General features: G+C 30.9%; 1 protein-coding gene across 1 annotated transcript; it reads left to right on the top strand.

The window, feature by feature from the left end:
• Positions 1–10,193: 10,193 nt before the first annotated feature.
• Positions 10,194–10,772, top strand: LOC107915483 (uncharacterized). Its single transcript, XM_016844640.1, has 2 exons — positions 10,194–10,274; positions 10,392–10,772. The coding sequence occupies exons 1-2, from the start codon at positions 10,194–10,196 to the stop codon at positions 10,770–10,772; spliced, it is 462 nt and encodes a 153-aa protein (XP_016700129.1).
• The last annotated feature ends 5,380 nt before the right edge of the window (positions 10,773–16,152 follow it).

Raw genomic sequence — 16,152 nt, 5'->3', positions numbered from 1 at the left:
TTCAATTTGAATATATCATCTTTATTTTATATATTAAAATATAACCATTACAAATTTAAATATATAATTTATATATTTGAAATAAATTCCAATAGGAAAATAATTATATATATTACATAAATACATTGAATTATAAATACGAGTTAAAATATCATTTGACTCCAAAAGCATTTTCCTCAAACATAAAAGCTAGAAAAAAAGTGTTTGCTTTTGTCTGAAAAGTTGTTTATTTAGGATTATTTATAGCTCCAAAAGTGTTTTTCACCCCTAAAAGCATTTTTGAAAAACAATGTTAAACGAAACCTAAGTTTGTACTGAATTTTGCGATGTTACTTTTGTTTTATTGAATTTTGACGCTAAAATTTGATTTTTGATTAAATTTTACTGTTCAATTTTTTTATATAATACCTAAAATTATTTATAATCTCTTAATTCTTAAATATGAGGATAAATATTTTTAATATTTTATTTTAATAGTTAAAAATATTTATTATATTTGAAATTAATATACAATTAGTTTATAAAAAATAAATATTTTTTCTTTTTTAATATATATGTTAAAATTTCAAGTATTTCTTTTATTAAATAAAAAATTTAAATAAATTTATTAATTTTAATATTGTATTCATTAATTTATTGTTAACTATTAAAATAAAATATTTTAAATAATATTTTTAAAAATTTAAAATTTGTTCTTAAATCATCGGTATGAGTATTGAATGGTAAAATTTAATTAAAACCCAAATTTTGTAGCAAAATTCAATAAATTTCAAAGTTTAATAAAAAAATTCAATAATATAAAAGTCGAATATTAAATTTTGCCATATTCTTAAAGTACAATTGCAAATATGAAGAAAAGTAAAATATAGTGAAAAACCAGTTTCCTTACCTGTGCTATACACGCGTTTATTTTGTGTATAAATTGATTATAATAAGTAAATTTAATAATTTAAAGTGTGCATTTGGTAATATTTAATCGTAATTATGTGTCTTTAATTAATAATAGCGTAAAATAATATTTATATATAAAAGCACAGATTTATTGTAATTATTTTAAAACACAAAAATTAATTCATATTTTTTACATATAAACTATTTACACATAATATAATTTTAATATTAAAAACAATAATTAATAAATAAATCAATGAAAACCATAAAAACACTATACATTTTAGATTTTGGTGAGTCAGTGCCATTGCATGAACCCATAAAGCTAAGTATTATATTTGTAACACCCCAAATCCGACTTATATGTTATGATCAAATCTGGAAATGTTACAAAGAAGGGTTTTGAAACAAAACATTCATGTTAAAACTTCTCGTATTAATTGTTCTAAAAGAGTCCACATTTTCGAAAAAAACTTGTTATTATTCTCTTTAATGAAATCGTCATTTATTGCCCTTTAAAGTAAAATGTAAATTTGCAGCGGAAGTTTGTAAGTCGTTATAGTTGAAAACCGAGCTTGTGTTTTCAAAAACATTTGTTTGTGTAAAATCGTTGTTTGCCGAACATCGCAGTTTAAAAACCAAAACGCATCCAAAACCAAAATTATAAACAACAGTCCAGAGAGTCCCAGAATTATAAAACTATCAAAGAAAAATCTTGAAAATTAAATAATTTAATAATAAAAAATAGTTTCCGGACTAGTGGTTACCGCTAAGTCTCTGTCGCATCGACCCGCTTATGTCTAAGGATTACCTGAACAGAACAAACAAATAGATGTGAGTTTTCATAAACTCAGTGTGTAACTTAATAGAGACAGGCATGCACATAAACTCAGATTTCTCATGTAGCAGATCAGATACGTGCATAGGTCCTTAACAGAATCAGATAATATCAGAATTGGATTATCATAACATACAGATATGCAAAGTCCTACCCCCATCCTTCACACACAATCTTCGACCATCCCAACATACTATGTGGGGTATAAAACACTCATCCATCCCTACACACCATATAGTGTCTTTACGACACTTATCAGAATAGTTTGCAGTCAAACTGCCAGTATTTCAGCGAGATGTCGCCTCACAGAACACTCCCTCCACATATACAAATCCCACCCAATACACAGATACAAATAACAGATAACAAATATATATAATTAACATATCTCGCATGCTCATATACAGTTATCATACATATTTATACAAAATAGTCAAATCATACATATTGATTTTCTTAATACTCAAATCAGTCTATCAGATTTGCAGATCTCATGCATTAGGGTTTGTTTTGCCCTTATCGACCCTACAAAAGGCCCACAGCCGATCGGAATGACGTATGTGACCTTAGGAAAAAATAGCCTAGCCCGTATGACCCATACAAGTACATACTTATCCGTCACACGACCATGTGTCGCACACAGACGGGCACATGCCCGTGTGGCGTCGACAAACCAATTTTTTCAATTGTTTTTTTAAATTTTGTTTTCTCGTGTTTTTGTTACACACTTGGTTCGTTTTTATATGAAAGTAATCCCGAGACCTCCGAAACCTAAAAACAATATACCAAACACCATTTCAGCAACTAATTTATGAACCCACAACAAAATTCAAACAATGCCCACAAACTTACTACCGATGAAAACCACCACTATCACAAATTAGACTGTTGGAGCAAAATTCTCTGCTTCACAACCTTCTCCTAAACGCAGAACCCACTAATTAAAGGCTACAAAATAACATTGTTAGCATCCCAAAATACTAATCATTAAAGATAAGAAAATCTCTACTTACCAAGTCGACTAAAGAACCCGAAAATCCAAGTTGTAACGATTGAATGGATGATTCGCGAACAAAATCAAAAGAAGAAAGAAAAAGGGTTTTGCAGAGAAAGGGAAAAACGTCAAAAGAGGGAAAGAAAGAAGAAGAAAAAAAAGTCAAAACAAGGGGAGGAATATTTTTTTGGAAAAAATAAAATAAAAATTATTTAATTCAAAAATAAAATCTTACTCACATCCCAACTCCCCACTAACCCACTAACCAACATTATCCCATAGAATCCTACCCGCTATCCACATCCAAATACCTCAGAATTTCACTTCCGTTGAACCTCTATCACTCACACGGGGGTTCAAACACAAAACCCTGAGGCAAACTAACACCTTACCCTTGAACCAGTAGGCTCATTCTGATATGAGTTCATCAAAAATATCACATAAGCCCACCCAATAGGGATAAGGCTAGGATCAAAATAACATAATTTTCCAAAGAGTGGGACTTGAACCCAAGACTTTAAACACACAATCAGAACACTTAACCATCGAAGTAGATTACTTATTTATGACAAATTTCCCCAAGACTTTAAACACACAATCAGAACACTTAACCACCGAAGTAGATACTTATTTATGACAAATTTCACAAAAACAAGATTAAATAATTCAGGGTGTTACAATATTGGATTCACCATCATTCAAAGCGAGGAAGGTTGTAACACCCCTTACCCGTATTCGACACCAGAATAGGGTACGAGGCATTACCAGAACACAAACGCTTGTAAACGTATTTAACCGTATTATAAAATTTCATCTAAATTAAAACTTTCAAATTTTTTAACATGCTTTTATAATTCTTCACAATATATCCTCAAAATATTATATTCATAATAAATAGGGTCTACGAGACCCGATACATACCCATGCAATTCAATGCTTCATTTCCATTTCATTCAGTTCACAATTTTTCATACTCACAATTCAAATCATATCACTAGTAATTTCCATTTAATTCACGTACAATTCAATATTAGTAAGTTCAATACTAATACGTATTTACCATTTAACTCAACGTTTTTCGATTATACCATTCATTAACACATTTATGAAATTCTCAATTTTGCAATGAAAATATCACTTTATCTTAAATAACAACACCAATTCAACTTATCACCCCCTTTTTCGTCATTTTTCACTTCAAATATGAACTTACTATTTCATTACCTTTCTACACCCATTTCTTATGCATATCACACAAGACATAAACATATCGTTCAACCATAGTCGCAAGCTAGTGCATTTAAGCATAATTCATTTGGAACTAACCACATGATAAACCATTTCACTAGAGATTACATAATTTAAACCTTACCACCCCTGTCATGATCACAAGCATATTTCCATTTAGGCACTTACCATTTCAATGCATAACTTATAAGTTTAACGTGGCATAATCCAGCCACAACTTGGTCAAAGCCTAAGCATGTATATCAAATATGTTAACCAAATAAACATATAGCATAAGCATTATGAGGATGGATGAGCACAACATTTATTAATGTATCAAACTTACCAACATGTGTTAATTCATAAACCATTCATGACATTACTTCAAGCTAAATCATATTCCAAATATACCATACACACATACTATGAAACTTTATTTTCCCACATGAGCTTAAATCATGACCAATAATGCGCAAATATAAGCATCATTTCTATTTCATCGTTTATCAATTATAATAGAGCATATTACTAATTATACACAAATCATTCATATATTTCCCAATTTTCCACCTCCTCCTCTCCATTCCACATCCTTAATGTGTATAACACACTTAAACAACATTATCCATACTTTCACTATTTTCCTGTATGTAAATTCAAACTGTCTGTTAGAGTCAGAGTCACTAATTTATTTATATCTCGAGCTATCGAGCTCCAAATTAAGATCCGTTAATTTTCCCCAAAACTAGACTCAAATATCTTATTACCATAAAATTTTTAGAATTTTTTTCTTAGCCAATAAGGACACTTCATTCTTTAAAGTTTCCCCTATTTTCACTGCTTGATAGTTCTGACCTTTCTTCACTAAAAATTAATTATTTCATAGTACAGAATTCAGATAATTTTTTCGTTTGTTTATTTTGAAAATAGACTCATTCAGGATTCTAAAAAAATAAATTTTATCCCATAATTATTTTTGTAAAATTTTTAATGATTTTCCAAAGTCAGAACAGGGGATTCCAAAATTATTCTTGCCCTGTCTCACTAAAATTCAAATATCTCATAATATAAAACTCATTTGCTTGCTCTGTCTCTTTTATGTGAAAATAGACTCATCCAGATTTAATTTAATATCTTATTCACTCTCTAATTCGATTTCCACCATTTTTGGTGATTTTTCAAAGTCACACAACTGCTGCTATCTAAAACTATTTTGTTGCTAAATTTACTCTTTCATAATTTCACTTACTCCATTGCATCTTACCGATGGTTTGATCAAATATCGAGCACATTGTTCATAAATTTTCACACTTATACCTGCACTCATTCATCACATAGTCATATTCAATTACACTTAGTCGTTACATGATTTCATGTATTTTCACTTAGTCAATTTCCCGATGAACACTTCAGAATAATAACAGATACACGGTGGATCAGCACATAGCACCACCTTTATAGTCAATGATACTCGGTGGAATCAGCACATAGCAACCACCTTCATAATCAATAGTACCCGGTGGAATCAGCACACAACAACCACCTTTATAATCAATGATACCTGGTGGAATCAGCACACAACAACCACCTTTATAATCAATGATACCCGGTGGAATCAGTACACAACAACCGCCTTTATAATCAATGGTACCCGGTACACGTAGTAGCCTTCACATAGTACTACACACGTGACCATTACTATCACTTTCACATAGTGGCCTGCACACAGGTCGTGCCACACATGTGATCATTAGTCACTTCATTCGTATCCTTTCTATTCCGGAGGTTCAACTGGGAAATTTCTCACTTTTCTTTTTCACTGATCAAAGTCAATTTCTCGTCTTTCTTAATTTATAATAACACATTTAACTTACTTAATACTCACATTATTCAATTTAGTCCAAAAATCACACTTTGGCAAAAAATACATTTTTGCCCCTAAAGTTTCACAAAATTACAATTTTTCCCCTAGGTTCGTAAAATAATTTTTATTCAATTTCCTTGCATTTTAAGCCTAGCCGAACCAATTTCATAACTATAGCAGTCCACAATTCTCACTTATTCACACATTTGTGACATATTTTATAACTTTTACAAATTAATCCTTTTAGGCATTTTCATCGAAAATCACATAGTAAAAGACATTCATCACACTCCAAACATTCATATTCTTCCATAAAACATCAAAATACATGCATACCATTCATGGGTAAATTTTTAAACACAAACCCTAGTTCAAAATAATGGTAAAAATAGGTAAATCTTGTTACGAGGACTTCAAAAACGTAAAAATTATTAAAAACGGAGCTAGAACGAACTTATAATCGAGCTTGGAAGCTTGAAAAACCCTAGCCACGATTTCTCCATGTAATTTTTGGCCTAGGGGTTGAAGATGGAGAAAAATTGGCTTTTAATTTTGTTTTTAATTCATTTTAATAATTAAATGACCAAGATGCCCTTTATGAAAAACTTTAGAAACATGCCTAATCATGTCCATTTTTGTCCACTAACTTAACCAATGGTCTAATTACCATATAAGGACCTCCAATTTAAAATTTCATAACAACTGGACACCTCTAACATGTAGATCTCAACTTTTGCACTTTTTACAATTTAGTTCTTTTAACTAAATTGAGTGCCCAAACGTCAAAATTTTCAAACGAAATTTTCACATAATCACTTTGAGAAATCGTAGACCATAAAAATGTAATAAAAATATAATTTATCCTCGTCAGATTTGTGGTCCCGAAACCACTATTCCGACTAGGCCCAAAATCAGGCTGTTACAAAGGTTTTAGGTTATTTTCGAACAAATTACTTTTTTTTGTACTTTTAATGTCCGTTTTACGATCCATGTTTAGAGTTCGTAGCTACCCCCCAATAATATCATCTCCAAGGTTCGAACTCTTTTTTAAATATTATTATCGTTCACTTTCGTATAATATGTATTATTTATATTAAATAAATAATAAATATTATATATAAATAATTTTAAATTATAAGCCATCTTTCATGAATTTCCTCAAATGAAAAACTCTAAATAGGTTTTTTAAATAGTGAAGAAATTTAGTTAAAGTATTAGGAGGTCCCTATATTATTGAAACTAGATCAAATTAGTCCCTCTATTATTAAATGGATCAATTTAGTCCCTATACTATTAAAAAGAATCAAATAAGTCCATATTGTAACAGATTTATCATTTATTGTATAAAAGATGTCTTGAAAATGATATCTTTCAATTGCAGTTCAATTTCAAAAAATTGATTTCATTTATAGAAATGCAAAAGCTTTGAAAATATTAACTTTGTTAAACAATTAATGTTTACTTTATCCCAATTTGGTCTTATTTGATTCATTTTAATAGTACAAGGATCAAATTGATCCATTTAATAGTAGAGCGACAAATTTGATCAAATCCCTATATTAGAGGGTCTTTCAAGTACATCCACCAAATAAATTTATACTTATTTATAGGGTAAGTGTGAAATATGAAAGTACTCAATGTGGTATTTATAGTATAAGTGCTTGAAAAGGATATTACCACATGTTAGAAAATTATAGTGTGAACATGATGTACATCCCTTTATTTAGTTAAAACCTTGTAATATAATATATATATATATATATGATGTGGTGTATCAATAACATATATAATTATATAAATAATATATAAATAACTTTAAACTGTAAATCATGTCTCATGACTTTCTTCAAAGGAAAAAGCTTTAAATAACTGATGTAAATAGTGAAGAATTTTATAATTATTTATATTGTAAGTGTGAGCTATATGATGTAGGAAGTTCATGAAGGTATTTGTGGCCATCACTTGGGTGCAAAAGTTTTGGCTTGGAAAATCTTGTGACAAGGATATTATTGGCCTACTAGCAGAAAGATACATCAACCTTTTTCCAAAAATGTAACGCCCCAAAAATTTGAACTTCTGCATGGTAAACTTTCTCATCAAATGTGTGTCTGGTTTAGTGGTTAGTGCCTTAAATGTGTATTTGAAATATGGGGTTCAAGTCCCACTTATGATAAAATTTATTATTTTTTATTCAACCTTTATCTGTGAATGTTTGACCTAAGGTTAATTCAGTGTAATTTTATATTAAGAATAAGCCTGTGGGTTCAATGGTTAAACTTTTGTATTTTGAGTGTTTGGTGTTCGAGTCCCCGCGAAAGCTAAGGAAAAGTATTTTTATGCTACTTCATGCAATTCGTTATTTTAAAGAAATTAAACTCTTTTATTTTATTTTATTTTCTTTCTTAAAATTTTTTTACATTTCTTTTTCCTACCATTTCTTTTTCTTTCTTTCTTTTGTTCTCTTTCCTCTGGTATATTTTATTTTATTTTGCTTCTTCTGTTGATATTGTGGTTAAACTGTCAAGGAAATTGTGTTGTTTTTGTTCGATTGAAGGGTTAATAGCATAAGTTTTGTTGTGATTTTTTTGTTAATGTTCGTTTCTTTGCTCGTTGTTGGTGAAAGGGGGTTTTCCTATTGTTTTGTTCAATTTCTTCGTGTAAGTGTTCAATTGGTTCTTTTACTTAGGCGAAGGGGTTGCGAATCTGGATCCTCTAACGTCCTAAGTTTTGTGCTGCTGATTTCTCATGAGGGTAAGTGTTGTTTTTCGTTTTGAGTTTTGAAGTCGAAATGTTTTAACATAGTTCGGTTTTGATTGCTTGTCTAGCAAACTGGTTCAATTAATTCATCTGATTGGTAAATATAATGTTGTTTTTAGGTTCTGGAATCACTGTTGTTGCTTCTACATCGAAAGCGTATCAGGTGTATAACGAAAACCCAAGATTTTTTGAATGACAAAAGCCAGAAACCATGATTGTCGACGCCACACAGCCGTGTGTCAGGCTGTGTGGTAGGCCGTGTAACTTGCTGTTTTAGAATTAGAGTCACACGGGCCAGAGACACCGGTGTGTGTCTAGGTAGTGTAACTCACTGTTTTGGAATTAGAGTCACACGGACGTGTGTCTAGGTCGTGTGAGGACTATTTTGATTGTGAGTCACATGGTTGAATGACACGGGCGTGTGTCTAGATCGTGCAAATCTTTGAATTGGGTCACACAGTCGTGTGCCAGACTGTGTGAGGCACTATGATGAGCCACATGAGCGTGTGCCAGGCCATATAGACCACACGGGCCAATCAACCAAGCTGTGTGAATCCACACGGGCATGTGAATCAAGAATTGAGATTTTTCTCTATGGCCGTAAAGGTCGTTTGAATCGAACGTAAATCTACCGTGGGGTCTGTATGATCTGATTTAAGCTATAGAACCATTATCTGATGATCTGTTTCTGAGCAAGCTATTATTTGTATACATGATTGATATGTAATCGAATAAGTAAGTGTGTTTTGTATTATATGAGCATGATCTAAATTCGTATCACTATATATGTATATCTGATATCTATTATGTTAAATTTACATTTGCATTGGGATTAGGTTTGTATAAAGGAGGAAGTGTGAGTAGTTTAATAATCTACCAAATCTGGTGGCTAAGTCACGTATATATATGATTTTGGCAATTTATAGCATTCTGATCCGACAACTAGGCTGCAATTATTCTAAAATGTGACATACAGTCACTATGCGGTGTGTAGGGATGGATGGGTATCTGATACCCTATATGGTGTGTAAGGATGGATGGAGAGGGTGTGTAGCGAATGATGGTAGGAATTTGCATCTATATCTGTTATGTTCTGTATCCATATATGAGATTCTCTGTTCCTGTTTCTATATTCGATTTTGAGAATTATTTAAGAAATGAGAAATCGACACCTTATCTAACATATTTCTGATGAATTGAATTCATAAGTTACACACCGAGTTGTAAACCCATTTTTTCTGTTTGTTTGAATTTTAAGTAACCCTCAGACTTAAGCGGGTCGGCGTAGCAGGAGCTCGGTCATCTCCATTTGGTCAGTTTATTGTTTTATGAAAATTTATACTATTTCATATTTCTTTTCGGATTGTTATTTTAAAGTCTGGATTTTATGGTTTGTTTCTGATATTTTAAATGGCTTGCATCGTTTGAATTTTCACTATTAAACGTTGGACTATCCAAAAGTGGTTTAATGTAGCTCTCCAGATTTGACCATAACGTCCAGGCCGGGTTTGGGTGTTACACAAAATATGAACCTTGTTAAAAGTTCACCTATTCTCCGTACAACTATCGGGCCCCTACATACCATTTCAAGCCCTTGGCCTTTTGCAACGTGGGCTATTAACATGGTAGGATCATTTCTACAGGCCACAACGCAGAAGAATTATATTGTGGTCACTATAGAATATTTTTCGAAGTGGATGGAGGTAGAATCATTAGTCACTATCACAAAGAAGGAAGTAGAAAAATTTGTCTAAAAGACTATTATCAACAGATACGAGGTCCCATGTATCATAATTGTTAATAATGGAACAAAATTTCAGGGAAGGTTCAAGGAGTTCTGTGATAACCTCCACATTTCCCTGGTGCATAGCTCAATCACAACCCCTAAAACCAACAGCCAAGCAGAGGCTATTAATGAGAAGATCCTCCAAGGCTTAAAGAAAAAAGTGGAAGATGCAAAGGGCATATGGTTAGATAAGTTACTAGGTATTCTTTGGTCTTTACAAACCACATCACACTCAGGGACGGAGGAAACCCCTTTCAACCTCATGTTCGACACTGAAGTTGTGATACCAACTGAGATAAACCTTCATACACACCAGATGATTCATTATGCTGATCAAACCAATGAAACCAAGCTTAAGGAAAACCTAGATTTCTTTGAAGTAAAAGATCGAGCATCAATTCAGATGGCTATTTGAGCTCATCAAGTGGCACAATACTATAATTCAAATGAGGGACCTAGTTGTAACACTCTAAACCTGGCCTAGACGTCCAGACCAAGTCTAGAGAGTTACATCAATGATACTAAGAACACCACATTTGTAATGCAGTCAGAATGAACCATTTACTACATAACATCCAACACAACAATGAACTAAATACAAAATATTTCCAAACTTCATAATATCTTAGAAAATAAAATTTCCTAATAGTAGTATTTAGAAAACGATAAAAACTTGACCAAGCTCCCGCGGTGCCTACTCGTTCAAGTCTGAGAATTACCTGAAATCCAATCAATAACAGAGTGAGTTGTGAACTCATTACATAAAAGAAGTTCATTTAAGTGAAATACAATTGAAAGATTATTCTCAAATCCTGAGATTCAGTTAAGCAGCAGAAGTCATTCCAGTTCAGATACAAAACAATTTAGTTATAGAAGCAGAAGCAGTTCGATTTTATTTACAGAGCAAATCAGTTTTATAAGCAAGTTTTCTTACTCCCAACCTTTACACACCATCTTCGGTCATCCCAACACACTATTAAAGGGGTTCACTATATAGTGTCTGTTTGACACGTTTACAGAGTCAGAACTTAGCTGCCAAATTAGAATGCGTCAAAGCACCAGATTTAGAGTTATCCACACTGTGGCTTAGCCACTAGTTCAGAGCAAAGTAATTCATTCTTCACAATATCCCAACCCATACATATGCAGTATACAAATATCCATATTTATATAGTGCAGTTCAATATTAGAAATAGCTATCACAGTACAGATACAATTATGCTATACACATGTCAATCATAGAGTATTAGAGAGCCTTCATACAATCGAATTCAGATCATTCATACATTGAGGAGGTCAGGATCAGTGTCGACCGCACACACGGCCTTAGACAAACGAGATTCGAAGCCGATTTATATGCCACACGGCCTGAACACATGCCCATATCCTCTGCCTGTGTGGCTCCAAAACATAAACAATGAGTTACACGGCCTGGACAGACGCCCGTGTCCTTATCCGTGTGCCTCACACGGCTTGAGCACACGCCCATGCCCTTGGCCGTGTGGTCCTAAATCACAAACAGAAAGTTACATGGCCTAGACACACGCCTGTGTCCTTGCCCATGTGGCACCAAGATAGTGAACAATGAGTTACACGGCCTAGACATACGCCCATGTCCGTTGCTTGTGTAAACCTTGCACTAATATGGCCACACACGGCCTGGACACACTCCCGTGTGCCTGGCCGTGTGGCGTCGACAACCATGTTTTCCAGCGACCAAAATTCGCAAAAAATGGGGTTTTCGGCACGTACCTGATCTCATTTGAAGTAGAATCAACACTGAGAAGTCTCGGTACCTAATTTAACTATTTAACAATGAATGAATCAACTAAAATGACAATTTATCGCATAAATTAACACTTGACTAAGGACATTGAAACCTCGACGTTACACTTCTGACGACGACTGCTTACCGGTAACTTGACAGTACTAACTCGGCACCACGCGCGAGAGATCACCTTTCTCCGTACTCATGCCTAAAGAAACAAAAACAATCAGTTATCAAAGAATTTATGCAAACAAGCAAATAGTTCCCAATTTCACAACGTGATAGGAAACAAACGAAAGTTCGCAGAGGTTTAAGATTTTCCGACAAAACTTACACAGAAATCCTCCAACAACTTAAGAGTTTCACAAATTCCGGTAATCGCTTGTTGAATGTAGTCAAAAGAGGAAAATTTTGAAGAAGTAAAAACAGAAAAACATAAAAGAAAAAGAGAAAGAAAAGAGAGAAATGGAAGAAGTAGGGAAAGAAACGTTAAAACTATTGTCTTAACCACCATCCAGTTTCCGACAACAGGCAAAAATTTCTCTTAACACATACACTAGGATTCAAACTCGAGACCAAACAGGATATAGAAAGATGATCAGCAGGCTCATTCTTGACACAACTTTACACAGAATTGCACTTAACTATATAACACAAGGATAGGGGTTGTTTAAAAGAAAATAACGAAACTTTTAACGATACAACTTGAACTCCAAACCTTAAACACAAAAGCAGAACACAAAACCAGAGATACAGAAATCTAATTACTGTAGATTCTCGCAAATAAATTCTCAAAAATTTTGGGGTGTTACACTAGTGATGCAGAATGCTAAAGCTAGCTAGCCGACAAGTTAAAGAGGAAAACTGTTAGCTAATTGGGAAGGACCTTACAATGTTATAGTAGCATTAGGATGTGGAACATATCAACTTGAATGGATGGATGGTACTCATGTCCCACAAACATGGAATGCTCATAGTCTTTGTAAGTACTACGAATAATATTTATAAGCTCTTACATTTTAAATATCCTTTATACCATAGAAATTTCACCATATATATTCCTCTATCTTTATCTTTTCATTATAATACAATGAATATCTCTATTAGTACAATTATATAGGAAATGCAGGAATCAAGATGAGTTGCAGAAAAGGAAATGGAGGCTTTTCTAGAAATAGAGAGAAGAAAAAAAACATTACAGGCTTTTCTAGAAATGAGGGATAACAGAAGGAAAAGAGATGAAAGCTTCTTTGTTGCTGCTATGGTGGTCTTTGTTAACCACTTCACACTGCTTAAATGAGCTAAGCAGCTAAAAGCCCAAGGTAAAAAACATGGAGATCTACTGATCTAGCTTGAATGGTACAAAACATGAGTAATAGGTCCTATATGATGTGCCACAGCGTGAATTTGAGTAATTTAATTTGACCGCATTGACTCAAAAGCCAGAACCCTAGGGTTTAAACTTCAAACATTTGCTTTGATAGTATTAAAGGAAGCGACTTTCCAATATTTTTGGACAACAGAAAAAGAGGGGAAAATTGTAAAATGTCTATGGATTTCAGTGTTAACCCATTAAAAATTTTGTAATTTTCGATTTAAGACTTTAAATTTAAATTTTCAAATATAATATTTACATAATTAGAATTTTTTATTTAGAAGACACAAGATCTTATTATTATAAAAAGTTTCAAAAATAGAAAATGACATGATTAGCACCATGAACAACAATTAATTAAGGGTATCAAAGTCTTTTAAGTATTTGACTATTTTTTAATCTTGCCTAGCCGAGAATCACTACTCAACATTTAAATCCAGCAAAAAATTAGTAAGCGCATGACTCGTTTTCGCGATTTGATTATTACTTTTAAGATTGAACTCTACGAAATGTTTTGAGAAATTTAAGCTAAAGCTACAAAAAAAAAAAAAAACCTACGTATTTTCCATGAACTGATTATTAAAAAATTTATATTTATAAATACTCTAATTTTATAAATATTTTTTTATTCATTTTACACTCAATAAATATGAAGATTATATCTACAAATACTCTTATTATGCAATATATATTATTTAAATATGGCATCTACTGTTTGACCAATATTTTGATTTAATTTTATATTATTCTTTCAAACAGATTATGTTTTCACTAATTTAAATATTAATATATCAATTTCGGTAAATTATAACATTTCAAATAAATTTATTTTATATTTAAACGTGATCACAATTTAATATATTTTAATTTTCCTCCTTATAATACAATAAAGCTGTCCATAATTGAGTGGCTCGCTCAGCACGCCCCCGAATTTGGATAAAAAGAACTCGAATTTACCTCAATTTAAATTAAATAGTTTTTAAAATATTTTTATTTAAATTTAATTAATAATATATATTAATATAAAATAATATATTTTTAATATTGTATTATTTTTAAATAGTGATATGACTTTTTGAACAAATTGAATTGTGCTTGAGTTCGAGCTTAAAATATTTTTTAAATCAAATATTGATTTGTTTGACTCACGGATACCTCTATAATATAAGCAGACGTAAATTTATTTAAAAAACTAACACACCCAATTCTACTACACACGAATAAGAAAACACTATATAACCTAACAAGGTACTGAAGCATAATATTACAACAAGTGGCGCATCTATATTTTTCTATTTAATTTTTATAGTTTTTCTTTTTATAAAAAAAATAAAAAAAATAAAAAATTTATATAAATTAAATTCAATGCAGAAATTATCTTTTTCAAATTTTTGTTTATTTAATTAACTATTTATCTTAAACATAATTTTTTTAAAATGCTCACTTAACAAATTATTATAGATAATGTATAATTCTTTTGGAACATTAATTTCATTATAAGTTTTTATCATATATGTTCTTTTTGATACAATGCTTAAAACTATCCATAGACCCTCTCCAACCCTTAAACAGGAGGATAATATGCTTCAGTGCATTTAAATCAACATCCTCCTACACTGACAACAATACACATACCAATCGAGCTAAAACTCAATTGGCATAAATAACATATAATTAATCAAATAAAAAATTCTTTAAATTTCTATTTATCTAATTAACATAGAATAAAAAAATAATATTTAAGGTATACTTTAAGTTCATCTATTCGAGCTGATTTAAGTTCGAAAAAATCCAAATCCGAAGTAAACTCGATCCAAACTCGTCCGAGTCCGCCCATTTGTCAACTCTATGTAACACCGTAGAAAAAAAAAATTCATGCATATGCATGCGAATTATAAAATGGAATAATTTTATCGTATCAATAAAAGAACATAAAAGTCTACTAAAATCATTTTTTATTTTTATTTTCATTATTTGATTATCAATTAATATGTTTTAATTTCAAATTTATATCTACAAAAAATCAATATGAATTTATTAAACATATTTTATTATTAAATACAATAAATATGTGCATAATGCATCGCACAGGTAAACAAACTAATTTTAATTATATTTTATTATATCATATTGTATAAATATCTAAAATTAATAAATTTCAATAAGAGTCTAATTAATTTGGGAATATGAAATTTCCCATCAAAACTTCAAAGTTTTACTTTGTAAATTTTTATTATTTTAAATTAAGTACTATTAATAATATAAATATTTTAAAATAAATAATAATAATATACATGTTTTAAAATTGTTTTAAACTAAATTTCAAATAATTGTTAATAATTAATATCTAACATATTCAAGTTAATAATATTAATTGTAAATAGTGAATTAAACTTATGTTCAAAAAATAGTTTTGATTAGTTGTAATTAATATCTAACACATTCAGTTTATAATAATATTATTTTTCGTTCAAAATTAATTTTTTCAATTAGTGATATAGGTTTATAATCTTATTAAAAGAAAACTTTAATAATAAAATAATATATTAGAAAACCTATAAAAAAATACAATATAAAATACATTTATTTGTGATATTAGTGATAGATTTTATAAAAAATATAAAAAAAATATAACAAGATACACAAGTTACC

This window comes from Gossypium hirsutum, chromosome D10 (genome assembly GCF_007990345.1).
Source record: "Gossypium hirsutum isolate 1008001.06 chromosome D10, Gossypium_hirsutum_v2.1, whole genome shotgun sequence".
NCBI lineage: Eukaryota > Viridiplantae > Streptophyta > Magnoliopsida > Malvales > Malvaceae > Gossypium > Gossypium hirsutum.
This window is presented reverse-complemented; position numbering and strand designations above follow the sequence as displayed.